Genomic DNA, 27,289 nt, shown 5'->3' on the forward strand with positions numbered 1-27,289 from the left:
ACAAAAGAAGACTCAACTTGAATTATCTCCTTGTGATTTTACTACCACTATCCTGAAGTAGCAAACAAACAGGTTGCTATTCACCTGAGAACTGAATTTGGCCATGAACTACCCTCTAGTGGTCACTATGCCTCCAGGGCTGTCAAGTTGTGCTCCTCTGACTGGCTTGAGTTTGTTTTTTTTCTTTAAGCCATCATATGTAATCTCTGTGATCAATGAAGTATGTCTGCCTCTCAGTCTATTTTAAATGTGACTGGGGTGTTCCCAATGTTCAATGTGGTGTGCCAAAGTGGCTCATCTTATGTGTTGACCTCATCTAATGTTTTATCTTCAGTAAGTGAGCCCAGAAAGAATAGTTCATCATTTTTATTATTGCATTCCTTAACTGTCAGCTCTCACACACTCTTTGCTGCTGTAAAATGTCTCTTTTTCTTGCACTTCTTGCATTTTTTCCTTTTGCTGGGTATTCTACAGCATGACTGTGTTCTCTGTTGCACCTTCCACATTTTCTTATGTTTTAATTTCTGTGTGTTTTTAATGCACTGGTGTCATATTCCTTCTTTCCTTTCCATTTAAAGGTTTTGACTTCATCCACAGTGCGAGTTTGCATTTAGTTCTGCTCTTTAATTAATTCGAAATATCTTTCTATTTCAGTTGCAATGTTAAGTCATCTTTCATCTATAAGCCTCATATTTTTATAGAATGCTAGTACATGTTTGCAGCTTGCAGGGAACAGATAATTCACTCCCAGCATCATTTCTACATGTTGAGCACATTGCTGGACGATGCGTAGTAAACACATCCACTGTTCTGTATGTTTAAGCAGGGCAGTTGTTATCCCACTCTGCACAGTGGTGGAAATCTGGGAGATTGAGATACTGTATCAGGCTGTCAATCTAGACATGAGGAAATGATTTACTTTAATTATCCACACTAATAACAGTATATCTCCTTGCAAATATCTCAATGTTTTAACAATGACAATGTAGTTTTAACAGTAATGACATGTTGTAGTATGTCATTATCTAAGAAACCCTAAAGGCTCTTGATTTTAATCAGTTTTGGATAACTGACCAGGATGACATAACCTTCCCAAATGTATCAATAGTTTTAATTTTATAATACATTAAAATTGCATAATTCATTATATATATTAGATTGTTTTCTTGTGAATGTACTATTGCTTTAATGTTTCCCCTGTATTATAATTTGTGTATAATTCCATTTAAATGGAAAAAGGCAAAAAAATTACAAAGAATGTGAATCTCTGATTATATAAATCAAAAGAAAATAAAAATGCAACTTTGGTTACAACTTTTGCAGTCATATCATGTGTAAACAAATCATTGTTAAGATGTAAGCATAAGGAGAGGTAGTCAGGAAGGCCAGTGCTGAGTAGCTGATTTGAATTTCTATGGTTTCCAGCAACTTCCTTTAAATATGAAAGCCTCTCCTAGACCTAAGGGCGAGAAAGTTAATGGTGTAACACCGACACACAAAGTACACCTCAGTTCTCCACAGTTCTAAACAGTTTTCTATTACAACAACAAAAAAAACAACTTCTGCTGACCTGTCCTCAATCTCAAGCAAGCAGCAACATTATGTGTCAATAGCTGCGGGAAATCTCTCTTTTCATGCAGTGTAAGTGTCTGTTATGTCCAACTAAAGCTGATTTACAGATGGGACACAACCTTTATTATCAGCAACTCTGCAGCCACCTCCAGAAAGTTGATCCAACTCAACAATTTAAACCTGATCCTGGATAGCCGAGTACACAGTTGCTCAGCCCTGAACTTTTCTAAACAGAGAATCTGTTTATGTAAACAGGTCCAGACAGTCATTCAGCTCTGGCAGGCTGCTGTCCCCATAATCATGACAAGCAACAGTCTCGTGCTGATGTCTTCGTTTGTTCACATTTAGTTGGTTCTGTTTATTTGTTCCCTGTTCTCCCCTCCTTCCTTTCTTGTGTGTGTGTTGGGAAACTTGATGTTCCTGGGTGCCAGGGCTGTCTGGGATATGCTGTCTCTCTGCTGACACAGCTGACTGGAAGTTCTGGAAGAACCTGGAGCAGACACATTGAAAGAGTCTGATATGAGCTCACATTAGATGGTGTTGGTTCTCTTGCAGCGACCAAAAGGCTAACCTCTGTACCCGTCTGAGGTTCTCCTCCATCTTCTGATTGGCTATTTGTGTCAGGAACTGGATGTAGTCTTCATCAACTAAAAGTTTTCCATGACGGCTCAGAGGAACCTCCAGGCCGTGGGTGCTGCGAACCGCCTGCAGGGGCGCATCATTGCAAACATATAAGCAACATCCCAATGACAAGTACAATACAAGCAATGCAAAGGGCATCTTTCCATTGGAAAGCGAAGATGAGCAAGAGCAACACAGAGACAGAGAGAAGAAACAACCATGCACACACACACTCACACCTAAGGAAAATTGACCTAACAGTCATGTTTTTGGACTGTGGGAGAAAGCTGATTTTAAAATCTATTAAAAATGACAGATACAACAAAAGTGTATAAATAAATCAAATCATGCAATGTTTTGTTAAGAAAGCAAATCTTCTAAAAATATGCTAAAAATGGACAAGAGTCATGGGTGTCATATTTGCTTAGAAAAGTTATGCCGAGAAGAGAAAAAAATCATTTAATTTAATCTAGTTATCTAAATTATACAGATTTGAACTATCTACTCAGCTGTTTTTTAAGTGACATTAAAAGTAACGATTTTTATATTTAGCCATTTAGTTGAGTTTATAGCGCAATGGACAGTTTCAAGACTGAGTTAAGGTCAAGCTTCAGGTGTCGGACAGAGAGTAGACAGTCACTCACTCATGACAGTGCATGACTGAAAGCAGGTTCATATCATCAGCCCTCGTACCAGGTTCGGTGGCTTCAAAAAAGCCAAAAGCACCAGTTCTCCTTCACCATGCTGCACAGCTGCTTGGGTTGATATGCTGTGTCTAATTTTCTCCACACCTTGTATTGTGCATTATTGCCAATCATCTCTACTTTGGTCTCATTTGTCCAAATGCCATGGTTCCAAAAATCTTGTGCTTAACTGCGTTACAGCTTAGCAGATCTTAATCATGCTGCTGTGATTTCAGAAAGAAGAGGCCTTTTCTTTTGGCAAGTCATCCAATGATGATTCTGTGTCCTTCTTCTGACTCTAATCTTACATGCACACTGCTGCACGCTCACATAACCACATAAGATTGGCAACATTCACTCAAACAAAAACTGATTAAGGCTGGCCGACAACCCTTAGAGTGCAGAAGAGTACAAGATAAAAGCAGGACTCTCACTCTACAATCTTTGCTTCGCTTGGTGACACCCATAAGGTATATATATATATATATATATATATATATATATATATATATATATATATATATATATATATATATATATCTCAGTGATGTGCAGTCAGGGGAGGCAAGTGAAGCAGAACACCACCTGTCACAATGGAAAAATATGATCAAATAATTTATATTGCTATGTTCACCCTGTGGTTTGTACTATAAAGTATTTATTTTTTATTTCACAACCAATTTTGATTATTTTTTCTTCAAAATTGCTGTATTTTCGCATTTTACCATTCAAATCCTCGGAAGCACGGCTGGTGAGGCAGCAGCGAGCTAAGCCTCACTTGGGATTGCGCAACCTCTCGCTAACTGCCATTCTATGAGAGCATCAGGGGCGGAGAGTCAGGGCGGGGGGCCCGGATGGGAGACAGAATATGACTCCCCTTTATTTATCATGCCTGATGAAAGCTGGAGAAGGCGGGCAGTCTCCTGTTGAGTATGATGTATGTAGGATTATATAGTAGGCTGCCCCAGTCATGGTTGCTAAAAACTTTACAAGACCGACTGATTTTAGTGACATAGTGGGTGTAAAATATTAAATAAAATGTTATGCTACATGACTGGCTTTATTTACATTTAACTTTATGACATACAAAATTACAAGTGGATCATCCATATTGTCTCCAAGTGTATTCTGGGTAAAGCTTGTCACCAGCCGTCTACCAACGGCATCAGTCACTTGGCAACAGGTGGCAAACTAGCTAGAGCATTTTTAAGGACTAAGTTAACATGAGTGGAGCACCATGGAGCGGCAAAGTGAAAAGGATGGAAAAAATAGAGCAAGGAAAAGCCAAAAACTGGACATATATTTTGTTCCTCGTCTTTGAAATGAACTGGACTTTTTTGTTGGCAGCGATTCAGACCCGCCAAAACTGCCAGCCCAGCGAAGGAGCCGGACTAGTTATAGGTAGTAACTCTGACATTATTCACAAAGTGTGAGTTAACTGTAGACTGATTTTAAATTGTATCAGCCCAGCCGCCTGGTTTACATACCCCATTCTCTCTGTCGGTGGTATAGCGGTGATGTCAGGGACTGAAGGCTGAGTTATAGTCGCTCTCAACAGTTTGGGTTGAGCGTGTTTTTGAGCCAAGACAGCAGTATGGCGTTTATAGTTAAGGTTTACATTGGACCCGCCAGGAAGGGCATCTTCCAGATCGTCTAGTTTGTGTGAACAGAGGTGCGCACGATCCGCGCCGAGTTACAAACATCCAGAGGTGCACGAGGTGCTGCGACACGCTGCGCATGCCTCTGCTTACCTGCTTCAACACGCTGCTGCGTGCTCGGTTCAACGCGTCAACAATAAACGTAGCTTCAGCAGTTGCTAACTGCTCCAGGTACTGAGTTGAAATTGATAAAGTGTCAAAATGATCCGAACCCATCTGTGGTTCTGAACTGCTTTGAATTTGTGTTGTTTCATCATTAGTGACCAGTAGCCTGATGTTTCTGTTGTTCTCTTGGTTCTCCAGAAGTTCAGTGACGATCTCTATAAGGGGAAGTTTGTCTCATGAGCAAGATAAGATAAGATAAGATTTATTTGTCATTGTCATCAACAGATTACGAGATTGAGATTTGCTCGACTCGAGTTAAGATGCAGGTTATGTGTATATACATAATATACAAAGATAAAGAAATATAAGAAGACATAAAAAGCATATGTGTACTGTGAAAGCTCGCTCTCAGCCTCTTGGAGCCTTCAGGAATCCATTTTCAGTTTCTTCAATAAAATACAATGGCAAAAAATGCATCTTCTGTCAAGATTATTGATTCTGTCATTAACTGAAATTGTGTCTTATCTTTGAATAGGAAAATCTCCATGACACAGCACTACCTGGCTCCGATTGGTTGTTTCTAGTTAGCACTGGGAGCTGGGAGAGGAGCTCTATTTTTTCACAGATTATTTGTCTCATAACTTACTGTCATGATATAGGGACAGTTTCAACAAATATGTAAAAAAGATGTTCTTTTTATAAAAGTTACGTACTGCAGCTTTACTACCTCAAATCAGAGCTTATTGGAAGTGCTGAGGTCTAGATATAAGCACTGGGACAATCAAGTTCCTAGACTCTCAAATAAAATCCTGGCTGAAATAAGTGGACCTCTGACCTGGGTCTCTTCAAGTCAAGATTGATGACATGTATGTTCAACATGGCTTGATGTTGATTAAGTGTAACATGTTTTATCATCTTTTTATACTTTATTCTGCTGTCTCTTGTGTTATATCTACATTTTCTAGATAAATTTCTAACATATCTAGATTCTAGATATGTTAACTTAGTGGTTATTGTAAAGAGCTACCCCTTGCAGCGTGACATCTCCCCCCATCTTCCTGATGAAGAGTAAAAAGCTGCTGGCTGATGATAACTACCATAAGTTTTAGTTCCTGTTCTCAATATAATGTGCTAAATCTTAAATGTACACATGATATATACGGTGTGTGTGTGTATATATATATATATATATATATATATATATATATATATATATATATATATATATATGAGAAAAAGGGACGTATAGCTTTGCTGCACTATGACAACCAGATAACAAGGTCAGAAAAAAGTTTTAAGAAAACAAACAATAGCGAGGGAAAGGCAAGTAGTTCAGTTATTCTTGCTTGACTTTGACAACCATAACATGAAAATGTGATTCTGAATTCAATGTGTTTCGGTTCAGTTGCAAAATAAAACAGGCGACCTAAACACGACCTGGTTGATTTAAATTATTAATCAACCACAATTATATAATCAACCACTGCTGTTAGAATAGCTAATAGCAGAGGTAGCTAATCTACCACAGTGATCACTTATTAATAATCGCAAAATAAACGTCAAGCCTAAAAGCAGAATACTGTAACGAAGTGAATATTCTGGTTTTTCTTTGAGAAATGTTTGAATGTTTTTTAGTGATGAATCCTGTAAAACAGATGTGGTGTTGTTGTCAGTAGGTATGGCAATGAGTCTATGTGTAGCGTAGCCAACACAGAAAGCAAGAAAACAAGTGTTTGAGTTGTTCTTCAACAATTTTTCTGTGCTTTTTTCTTTGCTGTGGCGCATAGTATCGAATTAATAAAACCTACATATCCAAGGTTTATTTAGATAATAAAATTGTTCCACCCAGGCAGCGCAGCTATCGATAGTATGTAAAAGAATAGGCTTTTTGGTCTCCAGCGATGTGAGCATACATGGAATTTCCCGATATAAACAATAACATGGAGGGTGTCCATACAAGTCAATTTATTAAATTTTTTTTTCATCCAATAGTTCTGCATTTTGGATAAGATCACTCTGTGTAATGTTAAGAAATGCTAAAAGGTTAATGATTTATTTTGTGTCCAGATATAGAACAGTAGAACATTGTAACACACAGAAAATCTTAGTAATGACATTAATGCACCAGAACTACATTCAATCTCAGCGTTTCTTCATATCTTATGTTTGTAAGATGAACTTAAAAATTAAAAGTCTTGTGAAATGCATAAAAAAGCTACTAATCCTGGTTTAACTTAAAATTACGTCTTATCTGCATCACCACCTTTCTCTGCTTACCGATACAATCTTCCCTGTCTTGCCAACAGTGAGCCCAGAGTTCCTGAAGCCTGAGTTGACAGCCACTGAATGCTGAAAGAAAAGCTGCATGTTAAACCTACAAATGAAAAAAAATCACTTTGCTGTTCTTTACATCAAAAATACATTAAATAGAGTCATCAACCAAAAGCTCTGACCCAACCTTCAACACTTTTTATTTACTTTTAATAAGCAAATAAAAGCAATTTTCCTTTGATCTTTAAGGGATTTTAAGACTTTTGGTAACCTATTACTATGGAAACAAGCTAATTTCTTCATTTATTTTAACACCACCGATACATATTAACACTTAACAACAGTCATTGTTAGAGCTTTTGAGGACGTCATAATAATTCTATAAACATCATTAATAGTCCTGCAGCGACCGAGGAGCCATTGCTAACATTCTGTTGCCTGTGCACTGGAAGTGGTCTATGTGGCTAAAGAATGTTTAAGTGCTAAAAGGAAGTCCGTGGCATATAGGCAATTCAACAAATAATTCTGGCTACTGCTGGTCATCTTCTAACAGACAGTCAAAAGCTTCAGGAAACCTCCATAACTCTTTCAAAATATGATATAGGCTAACATCAACCTCATTCTCAAGTCGGATAAAGAACCCACCAGGTCTGAATGTTATTAGAAATTCTTGCAATAGCGATAATATTGGTAAATATTGTAATGACGAGATTAAGTGCAATATATACCTCTTTTCTTATTTCCTCTCTTTCTAATTTGTGCTTCCTACTCTGTGTGACCTTTGGGCAATGTTATGTGTGTCTGATATGAGATTTTGCTGTAGTGAGACTGTCCTACTGGCTAAATATTACATTAGCATAAATATATAACACTTCAGAATGTGTAGATATTATATATCAACAATTATTGATCTCCAAACAGAGATTTTGGAAAGCAAACATTTCTCTTCTGCGGCAGAAATGTTTGAACATGAATATGAATGTTTTCAACACTGATATTGCGGTGACAACATATTTACGATTTATTGTGCAACCCTATTCCAATTAGCTACCTCCGAATGTCTCTTATAAATTCATGCAGATTATAAAATCATTGATCATTGCTTGATAATATAACCCATTAGATTATACACCCTGGGCAGACTGGAGTTATTAAAAATTCTTATGTTATAAATAACAGAATTTCTAGAATATCTAGAAAAAGAAATCCCTCTCTTACACAGGCAAGTCAAGTTAAAAACCCATGGCAGAAAACTCTTAAAACCACTTCAGTTTATATTTTACTTATGTAACATTCTTACTTTCTTGGGGTCTGAATTTTTGATTTACCACAGAAATTCTCCTTAAAGTATGTCACTGTTAAGTAATTCACTTTTACATTTTTAATGGAATTTGATAAGAACCACTGTGCAGCTCGTGCTTCTTCCCCAGAACAAATGTTAATCCTATGAGTGCTATCCTCACCAGCAGCTGTGCATCCTCTAGCCTGCGGCACTGAACGTGGAGAACAAAGGGTTCAAACTTCAACACGGCATCTCCACAGGCTCTGCTCAGACCTGACATCTGGAAAACACAAATACACACTCTTCAGACTGCATCAGAGTATGATGCAGACTGATGAATCACAAGCAGTCTGCATCACTGACTGAATGTGATGCAGAAAACATAAAATTATTTGTCATATTTCCACGTGACAAATACTGTCATGTGAAAAGACACATGACAATATTTTCACATATGAAATACTGTCATGTGTGATCAGGGCAGTGTTTCACAATTCCGGTCCTCCCGATCCCCTGCCCTGAATATTTTAGGTGTTTCCCCTCTGTCACACACCCGGATAGAATATTTTGCTGATTAACAGGCTTCTGCAGTACTTGATGGTTATGCAATCATTTGAGTCAGCTGTTCTGGAATAGAAGCACATCTAAAACATGCAGAGCAGGGGGGGCTGAGGACTGGAATTGAGAAGCACTGGATCAGGGCCACAAGCCTGCTGTATCTCACCAGGTCATCACAGGTGCACTTCTGGTGTGAGACAAACAGCCAGACACAGTTCTGTTTGTGGGCATCACTGCTGCCTGCCGCCTACAGAGGAACAAGTAGTTTCATGCTCAGCTTAATCTGAACTTCTAAGCTATGCAGAAGACTTTAAGCCTTTCATTTCAATTTGCTAACTAAATGTGAACAAGGATATGGAGCTAGAACAGTTTCAATATTGCACCAAACGATTCACAAATGCCAGGACTATTCACATGTGCACAGGACGAGTCACATATGCACAAGATGACTCGTGTGTACAAAGCAATATGCACAGAAGGATTCACACATGCACAGAACATGATTCATACTTGTATATTTTATGCAAATAGGCCTGTCGCAATAAACAATAAATCAATTAATCGCATGATAAACAAAAATGATCGACCTCATTTTAATTTTTCGGCTTTATCGTTTCTTCCTGCGTATTTTTCTTTCTATTGATGACACTGGATGAAAAAGGCTCAACTCCTGTGCTCTCCACTGACCCCTCCCTTCCTCATTTCCTTAGCATAAGGTACGAGTGAACTACTGCATCAGGTAGTTGGATAGAACTATCTTCTCTATCTAAATTTAATGATTATTGAAGGGCAATATAGTATACAGACTTCATAAACTGTACTCTTTTAGTTGAATGTAGTTTTTATTTCCACTTTCATTTTATGTTGTTTAGTTTTTATTCAAGTGCATTTTTTGTTAACGGAGACTGAGAGTCCATTTTATTTTTGTTTTTGGTTGTTTTGTTTATTTTGTTTACCAGTTCCAGTGTTAAGTTTTCTTTTGAAAAGGACGAGTATTCATTTTTGGCAAGATGTTGCATGCATTATTATGTCATTACCATTACATCAGTTTAAAATGGTCTTCAAACAATATTATCATTTATCGCAATAATTTTTGAGACAATTAATCGCTCAGCAAAATTTGTTACTGTGAGAGGCCTATATGCAAACACAAATATATATGATTTACAAGCTGTTTCTGGCCTCTGGGCTTCTCTGCATTTGTGTGTGAATTTTGAGACTCCCCTGATGTGGCTCAATCCACAAATGTCAATCAGATATCTACCTTGTTTCAGCCAACCATATGAAGGGTCCCCACGTTAGGGTATTTTTTTAACAACTTTATTTACAAATAAAAAATGTACAATTGCTGACAGTAGTAGTATGCTTGAGGTGCCGGTGAAACAAATCCCTAGGCGTCCATGAGAAAAAAATAAAAGGTTACAAATCAAATTCATCACTTATGGCTATGATAAGTTTCACAGCTTTAGAGTTGGTGCACAAAGTTAAGAGTCCAAAAAGCATCTCAAATAGGCTCTGAAAACAGTGAGGGTAGGCTTGTGTTTGGCAAATTTGCAGGCATGTATGTGTATTACCAATAAATAACTCTTGAAATCTAGAATATTTAACATGAGCTCTATCCCCAGTAGATATGAAATTTTAAACCTGCTGGAATAGCACTGAAAACAACAGCAAATTCTTTAAGAGTCACATGGAAGCTATATTTACAAAGAAATTCAGCATTATTAAACATTTGTCCATCCTTATTAAACAATTGTTTTACAAATGTCCCTCTTGAAAATGTCCCTCCAGGTCTCCCCTGAAAATGAGATCTAGATATCAATATGGTTGTACTTAGTTAAATAAAGAAAATAATAATAATAATAATAATAATAATAATAATAATAATAATAATAATAATAATAAAATCATTATCAATCCAGTTAAGGATCCTTGAAGCAAACATCTTGGTTATTCCAAAAAAGGCAGTTATGAGGGGAAAAGTTATGTTTATAAACCAATGTCCAGGTCCAGGATAAAAGTAGTTGTTTATAGAAGCTAGATAAGTTAATAGGGAGTTTTCCTATTTTGTAGTTACATCTTAATAAAAAGTGTAGACTACCCAAGGATTTAAAAACGTGTACAGGGTTCCAATGCCACATTGAATTTGGATTTTTCAGATATCTTTTGATCCACTTAACTTTCAAAGTTAAGTGGATCAAAACTTTCAACATTGAAACTTTCTGCATTGAAAGTAGAATGTGAGGTATTAAAGTCTAGAATGTTGAAACAACCTGAACTTAGTCTATTGATCATAACATACTTTTTGATGAAATGGGGCTTTTTTCCAAATAAGATAAAAAACTATTTGATCAATTTTGGTGCATAGGCAGTTTGGGAAATCAAGGGCTGAACTGGCACAGACAACATAAGAAAGACCTTCAGTTTTGGCCAGCAGGACTCGACCAGTGACAGTCAGTACTCTCTGTAGCCATAGATTAAATCTTTGTTGAAAAGAGAGTATAAATTGATCAAAATTTCTGTTTGTTCTTGCTATTTGATCTTTAAGTATAGTTACCCCAAGATATTTAACTTCAGACTTCACAGAAATTTCGGACAAAGATAATTTATTACAACTACTGGCTGGAAGAAGCTCACATTTAGGTAAATTCAGTTTAAGACCACAAGCTGAGAATGCATTTAAGCGGAACATCAATTTGAGACTTATAAAACAGAGTTGTAACATCAACTAGTTGACAGTTTTTTTCCTGCAACTGAAATGCCGTTAATATCACTTTTTTAAATAAAAGTAGCTAAGATTTGCATAAGGAGAAGAAATGAAAAAGGGTGCTACAGGGCATCCCTGACGTACAGAAGAGGATTAGGGCCACTGAAAAAAAAAGAATTCTGACATTTTCAGAAAAAGTCTGAATTCTTTTTCATTAGATTTAAGTGACTTTTAAGAGGAGTCCCCAAAGCTTCCATTGCACTAATGGAAGAACAAAAGGTGAGTAAATCAAATGAGATAGTTTGGTGTCTAAAGCCGGTTATGGCTAGTTGTTAGCATGTTTGTTAGCTTACGCGGTTATAGGAATAACAGTGATTTACAATGTTAAATCACACAGATGAATAAAGGATGTAACAGCTGTTGATTGCTGGAATTGTCCTGTAAGTGTTTATTTTATTGTTCTTCTGTTTGAATGTTTTACAATGAAACTAAGGTTAGCTGAATGTCAGCCACCTTCTAAATAAGATGTCTGCTGTGTTAAACTGTGTAACCTTTAGTTCAGTGGAAGACCTGGGTGATTCTAACAAAGAGTGAGTAGAACTTTAAAAGCCTGTCTGACCCCATCGATGAGGATGATCCTGCCGGAACATGAGCTGGTGGTGAAGAACTGCTCACAGCTGTTGAGCAGAGACACCACATGTTCAATGTCTTCGTCCACGCTGCCTTTCTTACTCAGGTCCAGCCTGTTCAGACTCTGTGTCTTAATCCGACTGAACGTTCTGTCCATAGCTTAACGATATACTTCACTGCTGCTTTCGAAGCGGTACAGTGACTCACACACCCAGTCAGTTCAGTTTCCCGATTACGTCTAAATAACAGCAGTCTTCTTCCGCTTCCCTCCTTCTTCTTCTTAAGTTTTACTGGCGATTGGCAAAACCGTTAGGTAAGCATTACCGCCACCAGCCGGCAAGGAGTGTGGACCACATGACATAAAGAAATACAAAAAATCAAATACGGCCTGATATCATCTGCTTTCTGAACTTTTCTGCAATAAATCAACAATGTCTAATTTCATTTTCGGGCCTAACTGCTAAGGTTCTAACTAACTTGTTTCCCTGGATCCAGTAATTCCTGCAGTGATCTAATGTCTCATCTCCTCCTGTCAAAATACTTGAGATTCGACATGTTCCCCCACTCTCCCCTAAATTAAAAGAATTAAAAGTAAGGTAATACATTCATGCAGTGAATGAATATCCACCTGTTTTTTGTGTCCATTAACAAAGACTTTGTTACTTAAATGATATTTTGATTGCATGAGATGCATTGTATGAGATGTATTAATGGACATAAAATAGTCTCAAAATACCTGTGCATGTGTAATACTGGATTTGTAATTTGAGTAAGCATCTTTGTGTGTAACTTTGGATAGTTGTATCTGTTGGATAGTTGTATCTGTGAAACACGATTTTTAAACCAATTAAAAAAAACATGTGTGTAACTTTGGATACTTTTAAATATGTGGTCATATGCATACAGAAATATTAAGAAAATACAAATGCAATACAAATATAATACAATACAATACAAATTTATTAAATACATATACTATATCAGAGAAAAGGTAAAGGTAATTTTTTTATATAGCACATTTTCAGCAACAAGGCAAATCAAAGTGCTTTACATGATTTAAAAGGACATACAAACAAAATAACAAACCAAAGGAAAGAGCAAAAGAAGAAAAAAACTACTAATGTTGATCCAAAGTAAATAAACTAGATACTCCTATCTAGTTTATGCATGCAGGGTTGTTGGTAAGTATAAGTAAATATCCTCTGGTCTAATTCCTTTTCTAGTTTTTAAAGAATATTAGTCTAAAAAGTAGTTGCTAAGGTAGTTTTTCTGGGTTGCTAGTTCTGGGTTGCTAAATAAGTATAAGTAAGTAATCTCTGGATACTCCTATTCAGGGTTGGTAGATAAGTATAAGTAAGTATACTCTGGTTTAATCCCTGTTCTTGGTTGCTAGATAAGTATAAGTCAGTAAGTATCCTCTGGACGTCTGGGATACTAGATAAGTATAAATATTAACAACTTGACATTAACCAAGAAATCATGATCTGACATTAATTTGTTATAAAAGTATTTCTGATTAAACTTTAGCTTTAATAACATGAAGCTACATATTTTTAAAAATGTAATCAGTAATACTTTTATAACAAATTTATGTCAGATCATGATTTCTTGGTTAATGTCAAGTTGTTATAACAAAGACATTTTGAATAATGTCAACCTTGTATTAAAAGTGTCATGATTTACCGAATGACGCTTTATGACAACAGTCATAAATATTCATGAATACTTACTCATGTTCATGACAGGTGTTATGTCATGTTTATGACGGTGTCATGACAGTCTTATTCACAACCCATCAATTGAGCTCAACTGGCAAACTAATCAGCCCACATCTCTGAAATTAATCCAAAGAACCTTGACACCCAATACCATCTATGAGTTTAATGGAACAACAAAAACTTAAATCTTTATGACACTTACATCCAATTTGTATAAAAATTTGGAACATGGTGTATAGAGGAAATGGTGAGGACAGATTAGAGAGTCATTGGGACTGAGCTTCTTTCCATCTTTGACACCGCCCGCACTCGCTGCCTGTCCAGGGCTTGTTCGTTTACAAAAGACTCTATCCATCCTCAACATGGCTTAGGATGATTTGACTTAAAAGAATATTAGTTTTACAGGATTTAAAGATAGGTTAGATAATTAGGAGGATGATCACTAGATTTTAAACTAGGAACACTGGATGTTTTTCTACTATACGGTAATGGGACATCATACAAGTAGAGGTACATTTTAAATTATGATGAAACAATAGAACACGTAATTATTGAATGTATCAAAGACACAATTTAATCAAAGAAACAATTCCGATGATGACGCTATTACAAGGTCGTTATATGTCAGTAACTGCCTTAATGACGACAGTATACAGTACATGTTTATATCTTGGTTCACACTCCTTACCAGTCGATGGCAGCATTGCGCCTTCGTTGTTTGTCTTCTGCCAGAAGAAGAAGAATCAGAAACAGAAACCTCAGGTTCTGGGATGGATGTTAACTTTCCGATATTTGGGTTGTGGTCGGGCAAATGTGGTGAAGCGGCCATTTAGACTGTCTTTTCACAGAGTAACAATATCATCCAGGTATTGCTTTATATTTTTGTTTTGTTAAATTTGATCGATGTAGATGTATGCTTAGTCAACTTTCAGTTTCCAGCTCTACCAATACCAGCAGACACGTTTTCATCCAGTCTGCTGGTATTATGTTCGGTGTTGTTCACTCTCTACGCGCAGATTGCACACTAAGCAGCGACGCAACCACATTGCTTGATGAAATAAGGTTGTCTTGTTATATAGGTCAAAGTTGTCAAACAACAAAGTTGTCGTTTGAATCAGTGCAGAGAAAAGCTGGCCATTTCATAGTAATGTGCTTTTATAATCAATATCTGCTGCTTTTAGAAAAATAATCTATTCTGTGTTGCTTCCGAGAGATGCCATGTATTTATTTTTTCTTACAATACAAAGCCATATTCTATAAAGAAGAGTCAATTTATTTCATTAGTTCAGCGAAACATAGATTTATACATTCTGTTAATGCTGATGATTTTATGTTTACAACAAAAAACATTTAACAGAATATTACATTGGAATATTCTAATTTTAAATGTAATTAATGTTATTAATTTGAGCTTAATGACAATAAGCTCAAATTAATGTTGCTTATTAAAGTAATTTGGTTATTTATAGGATTTATTAGGTACTGTCATGATATGAGGGGAGACAGGAGAAGCAATCGTCGGTTGAAAAGCCGTACTTCTTTTATTTCACTGGACCATGAAGTAACAACATGAAGTACTTCTTATTCGAACTTGTTTCTCTGAATAGTTTCCTAGTGCTCCCCCAGTGGTCAGGAAACCAAACTACCGTTACTCTACTGTTGCGGCGGGAAACACGAAAGAGCCATCAATAGGTTCGCCATCTCTCCCTGTCGAGTTTCGACGTGACTCTGAAGCTGCAGAGTCTCTGCCGCCAGGTCGGCCACTCCGCAGGCTGTGTAAAATCAAATGGCTAAAGAGGCCCAAACTTTGACATTGTGCTCTCTTTGTAGGTGTTTAAGTCCTTAATTCTGACACCATATGAGGAAAGACAGGAGAAGCAATCGTCGGGTTGAAAAGCCATCCTTCTTTCATTTCACTGGAGCATGAGGTAACAACATGAACTACTTCTTATTCGAACTCGTTTCTCTATAGTTCCCTAGTGCTCCCCAAGTGCTCAGAAAACCAAATTACCGTTACTCTAGATATACAATAGAAACTAATCTCACAACAGGTACATTCAAGAAAAGAGCCTAATTAAAGCCGCAAGCAGCGTCGTACGGCCCTCGCAGCTCAGCACGGCTCATCATCTGATGCAGCTGTGACCTTGTATGTGGAAGTTTTTGCACCTTGAAGTTTCATGGCGAATAGTCAAAGTTTGACACTTAGCCATGCTCACATGCATTGATGTACGACAAATCTTTTGATAACTTTTGCCCTTCAATGGCTCAAGAGTATGCTGAGTGATTCTGAAGCTTGTATCTCAAAAGCTGTAGGACGAGTTCAACCAGATATGACATCTACAAAAATGACATGGCAGCTTTGATCCAAAATGGCCGACTTCCTGTTGTTTTTGGACTATGGCTCCAGGAAATTTTTTTGTAGGTCTTGACAAGATACACATGTGTACCAAGTTTCAGAATTCTGGGTTGAAACATGGCTTGGGGCTGATGATTTTAAGTATTCTAGAGAACGCTGCAGAGAAATTAGGCCACACCCACCAATGATTGTGGATTCCTGTCTGGGGGATGGATAAGGATTGATCCTAGTGACTTTGGTGCAGCTTGGCTCAAAACTGGAATTCAGAGCCAAACATATGGCAACGGCCTCACAGGTCACTTCGCCACGTTGCTATGCCCACCTACTCTATTGAAACCGGTCAGGGTTGGAATCTGTCTCTGGACACAGTGTCATGTTGATTAGGTCAAAAGGGTGAGATAGAGACCGTTCACAGTAAAACATGACACTTCCTGTTCTCAGGGGGCATGGCTTAAGTGATGTCACCATTTAACCATAGGTTATTTTGATCTAAAATGGCCGACATCCTTTTTGAGTTGCACTATGACATTAATTGAATTTTCTGTGTGTCTTGGGGAGCTCTACAAGTGTACCAAATTTCATGTCTGTACGACGAAGTAAGGTCATAGCGGAGTTTTGAAAGTTGCCAGGTGGCGCTATTGAGCCGTTTCTTGTGCAATGTTTGCGACGATTTTAAAACACGTAATTTTTTTTGCAGTCTTGACGCATCCGCCAAGTTTAGTGAGTTTTTGAATATGATAAAGCCCCCATAAAGCCAATTCATTTGCACCGAGAAAAAAAAGATAGAAACAGTACGATTATAATTAGGCCTTCGCTGCGAAGGCCTAATTAAAGCTGCAAGCATCCTCGAACGGCCCTGGCACCTCAGCATTGCGCCGGCTTTGTGGCGACCGCGGGAGCTCCGGCGACTCTCTCGCATAGTCACCACCGCACCCATCCGCTAGGCGATACGCATCGATGCATTCGTCAGTGCTCCCTGACGACGCATCAAAAATCTGGTGCAGATCAGCTGACGTAGTGAGGAGATATAGCTAGGGGGTGCAGTGCAGTCAAATTACAATTCAATATTATTTTTCTCTTTAGAGATGAACAAAAGTCATACATATCAAGTCTGGTGCAAATCAGGTGATGCATGTGTGCCAACTGTATGCATATGGCAAGGGATTGAAATTCCCCATTCAGTCACACCCACACAGTTCAGTCAGCAGGTAGTGTTGACATGAACTCATCTTCATGTCATTTTATGTCACTTGGCACAGGTTTAAACCTATATGAATCAAAGAGTAAAAGTAAGACTTTCAGCAGAAAATAACAGGGACCTTCCTGTTGGAAGCAGGCAGGGCTAAGGTGATGTCACCAACTGAACATGTAAATATAATGAGGGCTGGTCTGTGATGAGACATAGAAAGTCTGATGCAGTTTTGACTTTGTATGTGGAAGTTATTGCACCTTGATGTTTCATGGCGAATAGTCAGATTTTGACACTTAGCCACGCCCACATGCTTTGATGTACAAAAATTTGCAGGATAACTTTTGACCTTCAATGCCTCAAGACTCTGCTGAGTGGTTCTGAAGTCTGTATGTCAAACTCTGTAGGACAAGTTTGATCAGATACGACGTCTATAAAATAGACAATGTGGTGGCTTTGATCCGAATTGGCCCACTTCCTGTTGGGTTTGGACCATGGCTCTAAGAGACTTTTTTGTAGGTACTGACAAGACACACATGTGTACCAAGTTTCATAATTCTAGGTTAAGGCATTTTAGGTGTACCTCCCAGAGACTTTTTTTCTCGATTTTGGGCGATCTACCCACCCTTCTTTCCCCTGTGAATTAGCCAGACTGAGCAGCCTGCAGCCAACTAGTTTCACAGGGCACACCTGTTAATGGTCGCTCTTTCTCTTTATTACAACGTACCCTTTGTACTGAACCAGGTTGGTTTTAGTGACTTGGGCTACTCCCAAGCATGTTGTTTTACATATAGTTTTGGACCAAAAGCAACTTATAAACCATTTTCCACCTTTTCCTCTCCACAATCAAACAACATAGCTATTTCACAATCATCAAAAATTTTGAGGTGACTCATTAATTGAATGTCCACAACACCTTTTAGATTTTTTTATGCTAAATATTTTATTAGTAAGGCAATTTTGCAAGGGTCAGTACAGCTTAATTCAGTAGCAGAAATGATCAAATAAGTAAAATCAATCATCTAGTCTCTTTCCCTAATGCTGACACTGAGAACTAAAAAGGGAACCTTTTAGAGAGACGGACGGAGTATGGAATTTTGGACCCCAGAACTGGCCTGATGACAAAGAAGGTGTTGCAGCAGGAGGAGACTCACAGCACTGATTGATGAGGCAGGAATCTCGGTAGGCCTGATGAGCTTTCGTCTCTGCATCGATGGTGAGGTCACACAGGACTTGGGTGCTGGCAAGAAGAGTACTGACTTAGAGCAGCAGGTCTCGGGTCTTAGGGTGACTTCCTCATGTGTGTAGCGTTCCTCAGCTTCTTGTCTTGCAGCTCTGAAGCTCCCTTCACCTTGTCTCACGATCTTTCTGGTCCATTGAGATGTAGAACTGAAGGAAAGCACCAGTTCTTCTTTTCCTTTGTTCTTTGTCTTTGCCTTTTTCTTGGTCTTTTCTTTGGTCTTTCTTGATTGTATTTGTGGTCTGAACCCAGCGATGAGAGAAGCGCGATTTGAAGCCACATGTTGCGGGGCTAACGGGTTGGTCCCAATGCGCAGGACAGTCTTCGGCTCTGTGGCCCCAGCTCTTCTTCAGCTGCACAGTTCTTTGTCCATCTCACTCTTGGTTCGAAGCTGCCTGGAGGATCCAATCAAAAGTTCTTCACTCACCTTTTATAGGGTTTATCCACCCTACAGACATGTTTGCATTGACTAGCACTGTTGCTGTGCTTGTTTCATTGGCTGACTGCTTGGATAGATGATCTAATATACATCATTGTCTTAGAAACATTATCTCCTGATGTCTGTGCTAGTGCCCCAGGTTTGCTCAAAGGCCATCCTCCATTCGTTGCCTGCACAACCTTTTCTTTCAACAGTTTCAGTTGTTCAACAATCTGTTTCCAAATCTCTGAGGCGTTGGTCATCTCTGGTTTCATGTTGGTTCCGCTTTTCCCTAACCTTTAATCTACTATCTACCTCCAATACAACATCAGTGATCTTTAATTGCGGCTACCCATTTTACACTATTTCAAGTTAAATTTCAAAATCACGTCTATAACGTCTTTAGCTTCTTTGATTTAGCATTCATTTATAATATTCTTAACCATAACTTATTAGTTCCTCTTGTTATAATCCTAATGTGAGTTATTACAGATGTTTTCTGATAAGATACCAAGAATAATCTATTTTTCTAATCATTTGATACCAAAGGTACAGTTACTTGTTTTACTTGTAAGTATTCCCATGAGTGTAAGCGTAAGTATTCTCTTACAAGTAAACCAATATCAACATAAGTATTTTACTTCGGGTTTTATTCAATTACTCAAAATGTTTAGATTTCATTCTTTAAAACTTTTATGCTTTGAAATAAGGAACAGTTTAAACTATTTTTATAAATCTGCAAGCTGGAAATTTACTTCCTCTTTTTTCAGGAAGCCTGCTGTTCCTGTTTCATGACTCTCTCTGCTGACTATGATTTCTTATGATTAAATAGAAAAAGAAATAGAATTAAAGCAAAGTTTGCATGAGACCAAAACAGTAAACACAACCTGATTGATTTTATTGAAGTTTAAGTCTACTGTTGGGTCTAAATGTTACTTGTGTAATTTAAAATTAATCTAGTTTAACAGTATGGTTACTGTTAAACTAAAACCTCCAGCATGGACCTTACCAAGCTCCGCCCACAACCGACCCACGTGACCGCAAGTCTCACAAACAAAGCCTCGCGGTGCGTTGTTTCTATGTAAACATGACTTGATTAGTGCATCATTTCCACCGGATTTTCACAATACATCAGCTACTACAATGGACAGAGGAACTAACAAGTTCATGTCATCATCTGGGAGGAGGTTACTGGTTTCTCAGTCACAAGCTGGTTGCAAACCTGAGGCCAGCAGGTGTCAGTCAGTTATGGTAGATCTGAAATTTGGTTTGATGACCTCAATATGAGAAGCTACAGACTGATAGGAGGAACCAAAGAGCTCTATAAAGGTAAAGGCAAATCTTCTGAAGTTGGGATATAATTAATTTAATTTCACATAATTACCACTGTAGAAGCCATTTGTTTGTTAAAATTTTATGAAATATATTTGTTCTATTTGATGTTTGTTGTGAATGACGTAAACTCACAAACGAATGAGGTAATTAGTCCAACGTTTAGAAACTACAGCGGCTGTAATGCGCCACAGCAAAGGTAAACAAAGGTAAAATAACCCGAACAGGTGATCAACTCAAAACCACTCATACCTTTTTACTCTCTCTCTCTCTTTGTAGTTTAAGCACACCTGTTACCGTGGGAATTGCCTGCGCCCTGCAAGATGAGCAAAGATTACGTTAAAAACATAACATTCAGTCCGTTACGATATCATGTTTCCAGGCTTAATATTTATTTTTCAATTATTAATCAGCTTTTCTCTGAACACAGCAATGGTTGATTGACTAGCTGTACTTGGTGATCAGTGATGGCATAGATACTTTGAAAAAGTAACTTTAATCGGATTACTGATTACTCCTTGAAAAAGTGACTTAGTTAGATTACTGACTACTTGATTTGGAAAGTAACTAAGTTATATTAAAAGTAACTTTTTTAGTTACTTTCAGCAACTGCTAACAACGCTCCGCCTCCTGTGAAAATTACATTGATCTTTGCCAATACTTAATTATAAGCTATTTTATAATGGTAACATCAACAATGTGTCTCCACTTATAAAGTTGAAATGAAGAGGAGATTGTTTAATGGTTACAACAGTACAAAAACAAAAACGCGAGTAAGTTGTGTGGTCCACTGTTGTCTGGAAACTCTAAGAAGGATTTTAAAGCCCCCATATATCCCCCCAGCCTCCAGGTTGTGCGTTACGGCCCTGCGTTTGGTGTCAAAGCGCAGCGAACAGAGCTCCTCCTGCAACTCCACGACTCAGATGGCTGCACAGATTTGTGACACTTATCTTAATATTAATAATTATAATGGCGTTAAGTTGCCATTATAATTATTGGCAACTACGGACACGTTTATTCGTGGCTGTTTTCACGTTTATTGCGCTGTTCAAATTAGTCTCAATTGCAGTTTGCAGTTTTCTGGAGCGCAACGCGAAGCTCGACGTTATTCAGAGGTAATATATTAACTTGACATTAACAAAGACACAGCGGGACGGATCATCCGGGAAAAGATGGACCGGGAGAGCCTGACTAAAACTACCTTAATGACGGACAAATTCTGGGATTTATTATGAGTCTCTGCTTATTTCCAAACCCAAATGAGCAACTTCACGTTCAAAAACGAGCCTAAAAACGAGCCTAAAAAGGCGCAACCCGCCATTCATTAAATTTGCAAGCGACTTAAAAAAATAATCCCAAAGCCGCTTATATTAATCGGACTTGGTCACAGAAACTCAAAATAGTTCCAGTTTTTCCACCAAAAAAATGCGCATCTCCCTTGTCAAGAAAATCCGAGCTCATCCCACTTCCCCATGCTGGAGATTTTAGTTTAACAGTAATAATAAATAAAGTTATCTTTAAAATGAATCACTCAAGTGACATCAAGGCCCAACAGTAGACTTAGGTGTCAATAAAATAAATCTGGTTGTGTGTGTTGTTTTTGTCTCATGCAAACTTTGTTTTAATTCTACTTTTTTCTATCTAATCATAAGAAATCATAGTCAGTCAGAGAGAGTCATTAAACAGGAAAAGCAGGTTTCCTGGAAAAAGAGGAAGTAAGTTTCCAGCCTGCAGATTTATAAAAATAGCTGAGACTATTCCTTAGTTTAAAGGTAAAGTTTTAAAGAATGAAATCTAAACATTATTAGTAATTGGATAAGATTCAAAGTAAAATACTTATATGAATATTGGTTTACTTGTAATAATACTTACACTTATATTTGTGGGAACACTTACAAGAAAAACAAGTAACTGTAACTTTAGTAGTAAATAATTAGAATCATGTATTATTCTTGGTTTCTTTTCAGAAAAACATCTGTAATAACTCACATTAAGATCATAATAAGAGTAACTAATAAGTTATGGTTATAAAATCATAAATGAATGATAGATCAGAGAAGCTGAAGAAAATAAATGTGATATAAGTTATGGTTATAAAATTATAAATGAATGCTAAATCAGAGAAGCTAAAGAAAATAAATGTGATATAAATGTGATTTTGACATTAAACTTGAAATGGTGTAAAAAGGTGTAACTGCAATTAAACATCACTGATATGTTGGAGGTAGAGAGTAGGTGAAAGGTTGTGCAGGCAAGGGACATAGGAGGTTGAGCAACCCTGAGACATTAGCACAGACATCAGGACATAATGTCTGTAAGACAGTGATGGATATGAGATCATCTGTCTAAGCAGTCAGCCAATTAAACAAGCACAGCAACAGTGCTAGCCAATGAAGGCGCACCAGGGGGGTGGATAAACCCTATAAAAGGTGGGTGCAAAAGAGGAACCTTTTGTTGGATCCTCCGAGATGGACAAAGAACTCTGCAGCTGAAGAAGAGCCGGGGCCACGGAGCCGAAGACTGTCCTGTTCATGGAGACCAACCCGTCAGGCCCACAATCTGTGGCTTCGAATCGCACTTCTCTCATCGGCTGGGTTCTGATCCCAAAGACAAAGATGAAGACAAAGATAAGGAAGAAGAACTGGTGCCTTTTTTCCTGCCAGCACCAAGTCCTGTGTGACCTCACCATCCATGCGGAGAAGAAGTTCATCGGACCTACAGAGATCCCTGCCTTCGTCGATCAACATCTTCCTCCTGCTGCAACACCTTCTTCATCATCAGGCCAGGTCTGGGGTTCGAAACACCAAACTCCGTCCGTCTCTCTCAAAGGTTCCCTTTTTTAGTTCTCAGTGTCAGCAGTAGGGAAAGATAGACTAGATGATTGATTTTACTTATTTGATTATTTCTGCTACTGAATTAAGCTGTACTGACCCTTGCAAAACTGCCTTACTAATAAAATATTTAGCATAAAGAAAATCTAAAGATGTTGTGGACATTCAGTTAATGAGTCACCTTAAAGTTCTTTGATGGTTGTAAAATAGCTGTGATGTTTGATTCTGGAGAGGAAGAGGTGGAAAATGTTTTTAGGTTGCTGGTAGTCCATATGTAAAACAACATCCTTGGGACTCGCCCGAGTCACTAAAACCTACCTGGTTCAATAACAAATGCACGTTGTAAAATAGAGAACGAGCGACCATTAACAGGTGTGCTCTGTGAAACTAGTTGGCTGTAGGCTGCTCAGTCTGGCTAATTCACAGGGGGAAGAAGGGTGGGACACCTGGATGTAGGCCGTCAAAAATCAGGTGAATCGTTTCTCGAAACCAGCTTAAACAGAGTTTACTTCAGTTCTGGACAGGGTAAATCCCAGCAGATTTAGGAAACTCAACGGACCCGTTAGACGGAGAGCTGGTAGCACATCTCCCCTCTCAGAAGAGGAAGTACGAGAGTGAGAGAGTAGAGAAAGGAGGGGGGTTGTTGTGCAACAACACCCTCCATTGTTTACATTTCTGTCGCATAGAGACGTCGGTCACTCGACAAGATGCGTAGAGAAAATACGATTAAATAACAAAAGAAAATAGTAACGCAAAGTGATTTTAATAAGTAACTGTAGTCTGACTACTGGATTTGAAATAGCAACGCGTTAAATTACTGGTTACTGAAAAAGGTTGTCCGACATCACTGTTGGTGCTAGAGTGGCTAACACGAGTAACAGTTTAGTCCAAAGCCTTTTCTCCTAAAATAATTTTTTTAGTGTATGTCAGATACAGTACACATTGCATATTGATCTCTTTAGCTAAGGTAAGACTTTGTAGCACAAGGGTCTCAAACTCCAGTTCTCAAGGGCCGGTGTCCTGCAACTTTTAGATGTGCCTCTGCTGCGCCACATCTGAATAGAATAATTAGGTCATTAAGGCTCTGGAGAAATGATCTACACAAGGAAGAGGTAATTAAGCCATTTCATTCCAGTGTTTTGTACCTGTGGCACATTTAAAAACTGCAGGACAGTAACCCTTGAGGATTGGAGTTTGACACCTGTGTATGTAGCAGACAGGCTTCAAGGTGTAGAAGTTGTATCAGTGCTGCCATTATGCTGTACTTATCTAACGGGAAGCGTGTGTTTGTGAGACGGCCACGCACGTGACCACGTAGAATGGGCATCAGCCAATGAAAAGTGGCCCCTGTGGTAAGGTCCATGAGGAAGTGGGATTTTCTTGACAATGGGCCCTTTGCACTTTAGCTTTTGCGTTCAGGGAAAAGCGGCTCTATCGTTTCCGGTCTATTGAAAATGGCATTTTACACTTTGTGTTTGCAGGGCTTGCCCAAGGTAACAATTAATGATGTACATCGATCCGAAGCCCCAACAAGTAAGCTGGAGAAAGGTTTTAAGATGTATGCCTCGATATACATTCACAGATACGAAGTTGCGTTTTACTTTCTTTAAACTTTGTGGCTAACATTAACTTTAGCTTATGCTAGTAGGCAATATTCTTGGACATTTTCATTATAAAAATGTGCTATTTAAGTATCTAAACATTTCAATCCATTCTAACGGACAATGTTTTTACCTTATTTTGTAAATTTTTTCAAGTATATTATGTGTGTTTATTGTCGTTGGTGTCAAACAGAGACCAAGTATTGGGGTTACGGTTCGGGCTTTTGCTTCAGAAGCATGAAGAAGCACAACAAGCCCCATGGCTTCGCAGTAGGGCAGAACTGGTGTCAGAGTTCGAGTTCAGCTGACTGATCAAGTTCAAAGCGGTTGCTTTTAGAAAATTATGGCCATGTTCCTTAAGGTCTCCGTGTTATTTCGTTTTATTACTTTTGCATGCTTCTTGTGAAGAGCTCAAATAGAATGGTGTTTACAGCAGTGTGTACAGGCGGATCAGTTGCTCGGCTGTCTGGCTCTGGCCTGCTCACTAGTTCCAATAAACTCGCTCTTTCAGGCTGAGTACAGAAATGATTCCATGGAAATAACATAGGCTCCCCGGTAGTTTTAGGCTGAAGAAGCTGATCTGGTGTGAAGTGAAGGCTGCAAACTTTGCTGTGCCGCGTTAGCTTTAACTTATAGCGACGAATATTTACAAGCCACCGTCTTGATTCAGGATCATTTGGAAATCCATGAAAACTTAAAAGCCAATTATATTTGGAAGATAACAATGCTCATAGTATTGCTTTATTTGTGTCTGAAATACGACTTTGTCTTTTATAGCTGTCATGGTAACTCAAAGCGGAAACAAGAAAGGCACATTTCGCTCATGCGGATGTGACGTCAACGCCTTACGTGCAAAGACCCCATTACAATAGGCCTTCGGAGCGCTTTGCTGCTCGGACCTAATAATGAATATTCTAATCAATTGAATATGACTGTAAGAATGACCTGAATGAATGCTGGAACAATCTTAATGCTATTCTATTCTACCTTAGGTAAAACATGTTGCCACAGTGAGATTTCCACCTCATTGCTTGGATGCTTTGCTGATCTGGTCATCAGCCTCTGGAAGTCACGCTCCACAGGATGGCAGACAGTGGAAACCAGTCTTGCCTACAAGGATCACAAGACACCCTGTCCTTCTTGGTATAAGTAATGCAACACTCATATTTCAACATACAATATGATTCTATGAAAGCATATTATTTCTTGCCCATGTCAGATGATGAATATCAGATAACGAATCAACAGAATTACAATTCTTGAAACATTTCTCTCTATATGTAATGAATTTATAAAATTCACTTTATGAAATTAATGAAAATAAATCTTCTTGGACTTTTTAAATGAAATTCTAATAGTATTATCTTTGTAATAATTTATCATTTTAATTTGGAAATGTGGAGGAGCAGATACTGCGTCACAGTACTGTGTAATAAGTTTGCAAATGAGTGGAAACTGTCTAGTTGGGGATTTTTCTAAATATCTCAAACCGAATATTTTTATGAGAGTTATAGAATCTACGAGAATCAAACAAACTGCATATCTATGTAATCACTTGTTTTGCTATAGAAGGGCATATTTTAACTTACACGCACTCACCTCCCCCCCACATACACACACACACAATCACTAAGTGCAGTGTAGAGTGCTGGATTAACCTGGCATACATTTCTCTGATCTGTAGAAGGAAGCCAGAGTACCCAGAGAGAATCAGTGCAACCAATGTCTCAACGCAGAACAGGGCTAACTATTGTGCCATGGCAAACACTTGTGACAACACCAATACAGTGGCATGAAGAGGTACACAATTAGTGAGCTTGACCAATCAAAATATTATGCAGCCTCAATATTTCAAGGCTCTCAAATGTGTTGATGTGATGCAGGAATGCACAGTATGTGTAGGGCCTCCGTACGCTGCATTAAGCAATGTGATTAGCATAGATCTAGACTGCAGTCTTTCTATGAAATCTGGATGTTTTATCAAAAACACAAACTATAATTAAAATCTCTCTTAAACACTAAACTTTATTATTTAAATTTACATGTTTGTTAAGGTAAATTCCATTCTGAATGAACTTTAGTAATTTTCAGCTTAACTACGTAGATAGTCTACTGTAGTTCAAAATGATTCATACCCCTGGCTGATTTAGGTTTGAAGAAATCCTTTCATTTTACCAACATGTTTCTTCTGACTGGAAGTAATAGTCATGTTTTGGAGTGACGCCTCCTCAGTACTGATTAGAGACTGGGAGAGAATCTGTAGAGGGAGCTGAAAATGAGAGTGATGGCAAAGAGAACTTTCAACTTCAAGAGCTTACTCATCACCTAAATATGTATTCAAGTTAAAACTTTAGGAAAAAACTGAACAGCTGTTATAAATAGGATATTGTTGTTGTAAAGCTGTTGAAGATTTTTACCATTGATGACTAAGCAGGTTGGAGAAACATGGTTGACATGACTTTAATGAACCAAATGTGAATAAAACCTCTGTTTACAGTGTTTATCTTCTGAGTGGTG

At 38.0% G+C, this 27,289-nt stretch overlaps 2 protein-coding genes across 13 annotated transcripts in view; one reads left to right on the plus strand and one right to left on the minus strand.

Moving 5' to 3' along the window:
• Positions 1-351: 351 nt before the first annotated feature.
• On the minus strand, positions 352-12,368 carry tyw3 (tRNA-yW synthesizing protein 3 homolog (S. cerevisiae)). Of its 5 annotated transcripts, none has more exons than XM_028020579.1 (6): positions 12,077-12,368; positions 8,917-8,997; positions 8,374-8,472; positions 6,917-6,988; positions 2,152-2,277; positions 352-2,062 (listed from the first exon to the last, which is right to left on the minus strand). In XM_028020579.1, the coding sequence occupies exons 1-6, from the start codon at positions 12,242-12,244 to the stop codon at positions 1,931-1,933; spliced, it is 678 nt and encodes a 225-aa protein (XP_027876380.1). In that variant the 5' UTR covers positions 12,245-12,368; the 3' UTR covers positions 352-1,930. The 5 variants fall into 5 exon arrangements, with proteins under 5 accessions (XP_027876380.1, XP_027876377.1, XP_027876379.1 ...); XM_028020576.1 differs by having other exon boundaries at positions 2,144-2,277; positions 12,077-12,363; XM_028020578.1 differs by lacking the exon at positions 8,917-8,997 and having other exon boundaries at positions 2,144-2,277; positions 12,077-12,365.
• A 2,173-nt stretch (positions 12,369-14,541) lies between these two features.
• The window catches only part of tmem68 (transmembrane protein 68), a 29,960-nt gene continuing 17,212 nt past the window's right edge, over positions 14,542-27,289 (plus strand). The window contains exons 1-6 of one of the 8 annotated variants that reach the window (XM_028020865.1): positions 14,542-14,671; positions 15,413-15,560; positions 15,636-15,733; positions 24,653-24,704; positions 25,765-25,915; positions 26,457-26,572. In XM_028020865.1, the coding sequence (XP_027876666.1) occupies positions 24,675-24,704; positions 25,765-25,915; positions 26,457-26,572 (297 nt within the window). In that variant the 5' untranslated portion in view covers positions 14,542-14,671; positions 15,413-15,560; positions 15,636-15,733; positions 24,653-24,674. Of the gene's footprint in view, positions 14,672-15,412; positions 15,561-15,635; positions 15,734-24,652; positions 24,705-25,764; positions 25,916-26,456; positions 26,573-27,289 lie in introns of those variants that run through there. The other 7 variants (XM_028020867.1, XM_028020868.1, XM_028020866.1 and 4 more) reach the window with 7 other exon arrangements.

The sequence above is a fragment of the Xiphophorus couchianus genome, chromosome 6 (assembly GCF_001444195.1).
Source record: "Xiphophorus couchianus chromosome 6, X_couchianus-1.0, whole genome shotgun sequence".
Taxonomy (NCBI): Eukaryota; Metazoa; Chordata; class Actinopteri; order Cyprinodontiformes; family Poeciliidae; genus Xiphophorus; species Xiphophorus couchianus.

Bases quoted from the DNA above. Each gene is read 5' to 3' on its own strand.
- tyw3 (XM_028020576.1), bottom strand. From the start codon at position 12,244: ATGGACAGAACGTTCAGTCGGATTAAGACACAGAGTCTGAACAGGCTG. The intron at 6,989-8,373 runs GTGAGGATAGCA...CTTTTCTTTCAG, and splicing joins TAGAGGATGCACAGCTGCTG to CATTCAGTGGCTGTCAACTC. The intron at 2,063-2,143 runs GTTAGCCTTTTG...TGTCTGCTCCAG, and splicing joins AACCTCAGACGGGTACAGAG to GTTCTTCCAGAACTTCCAGT.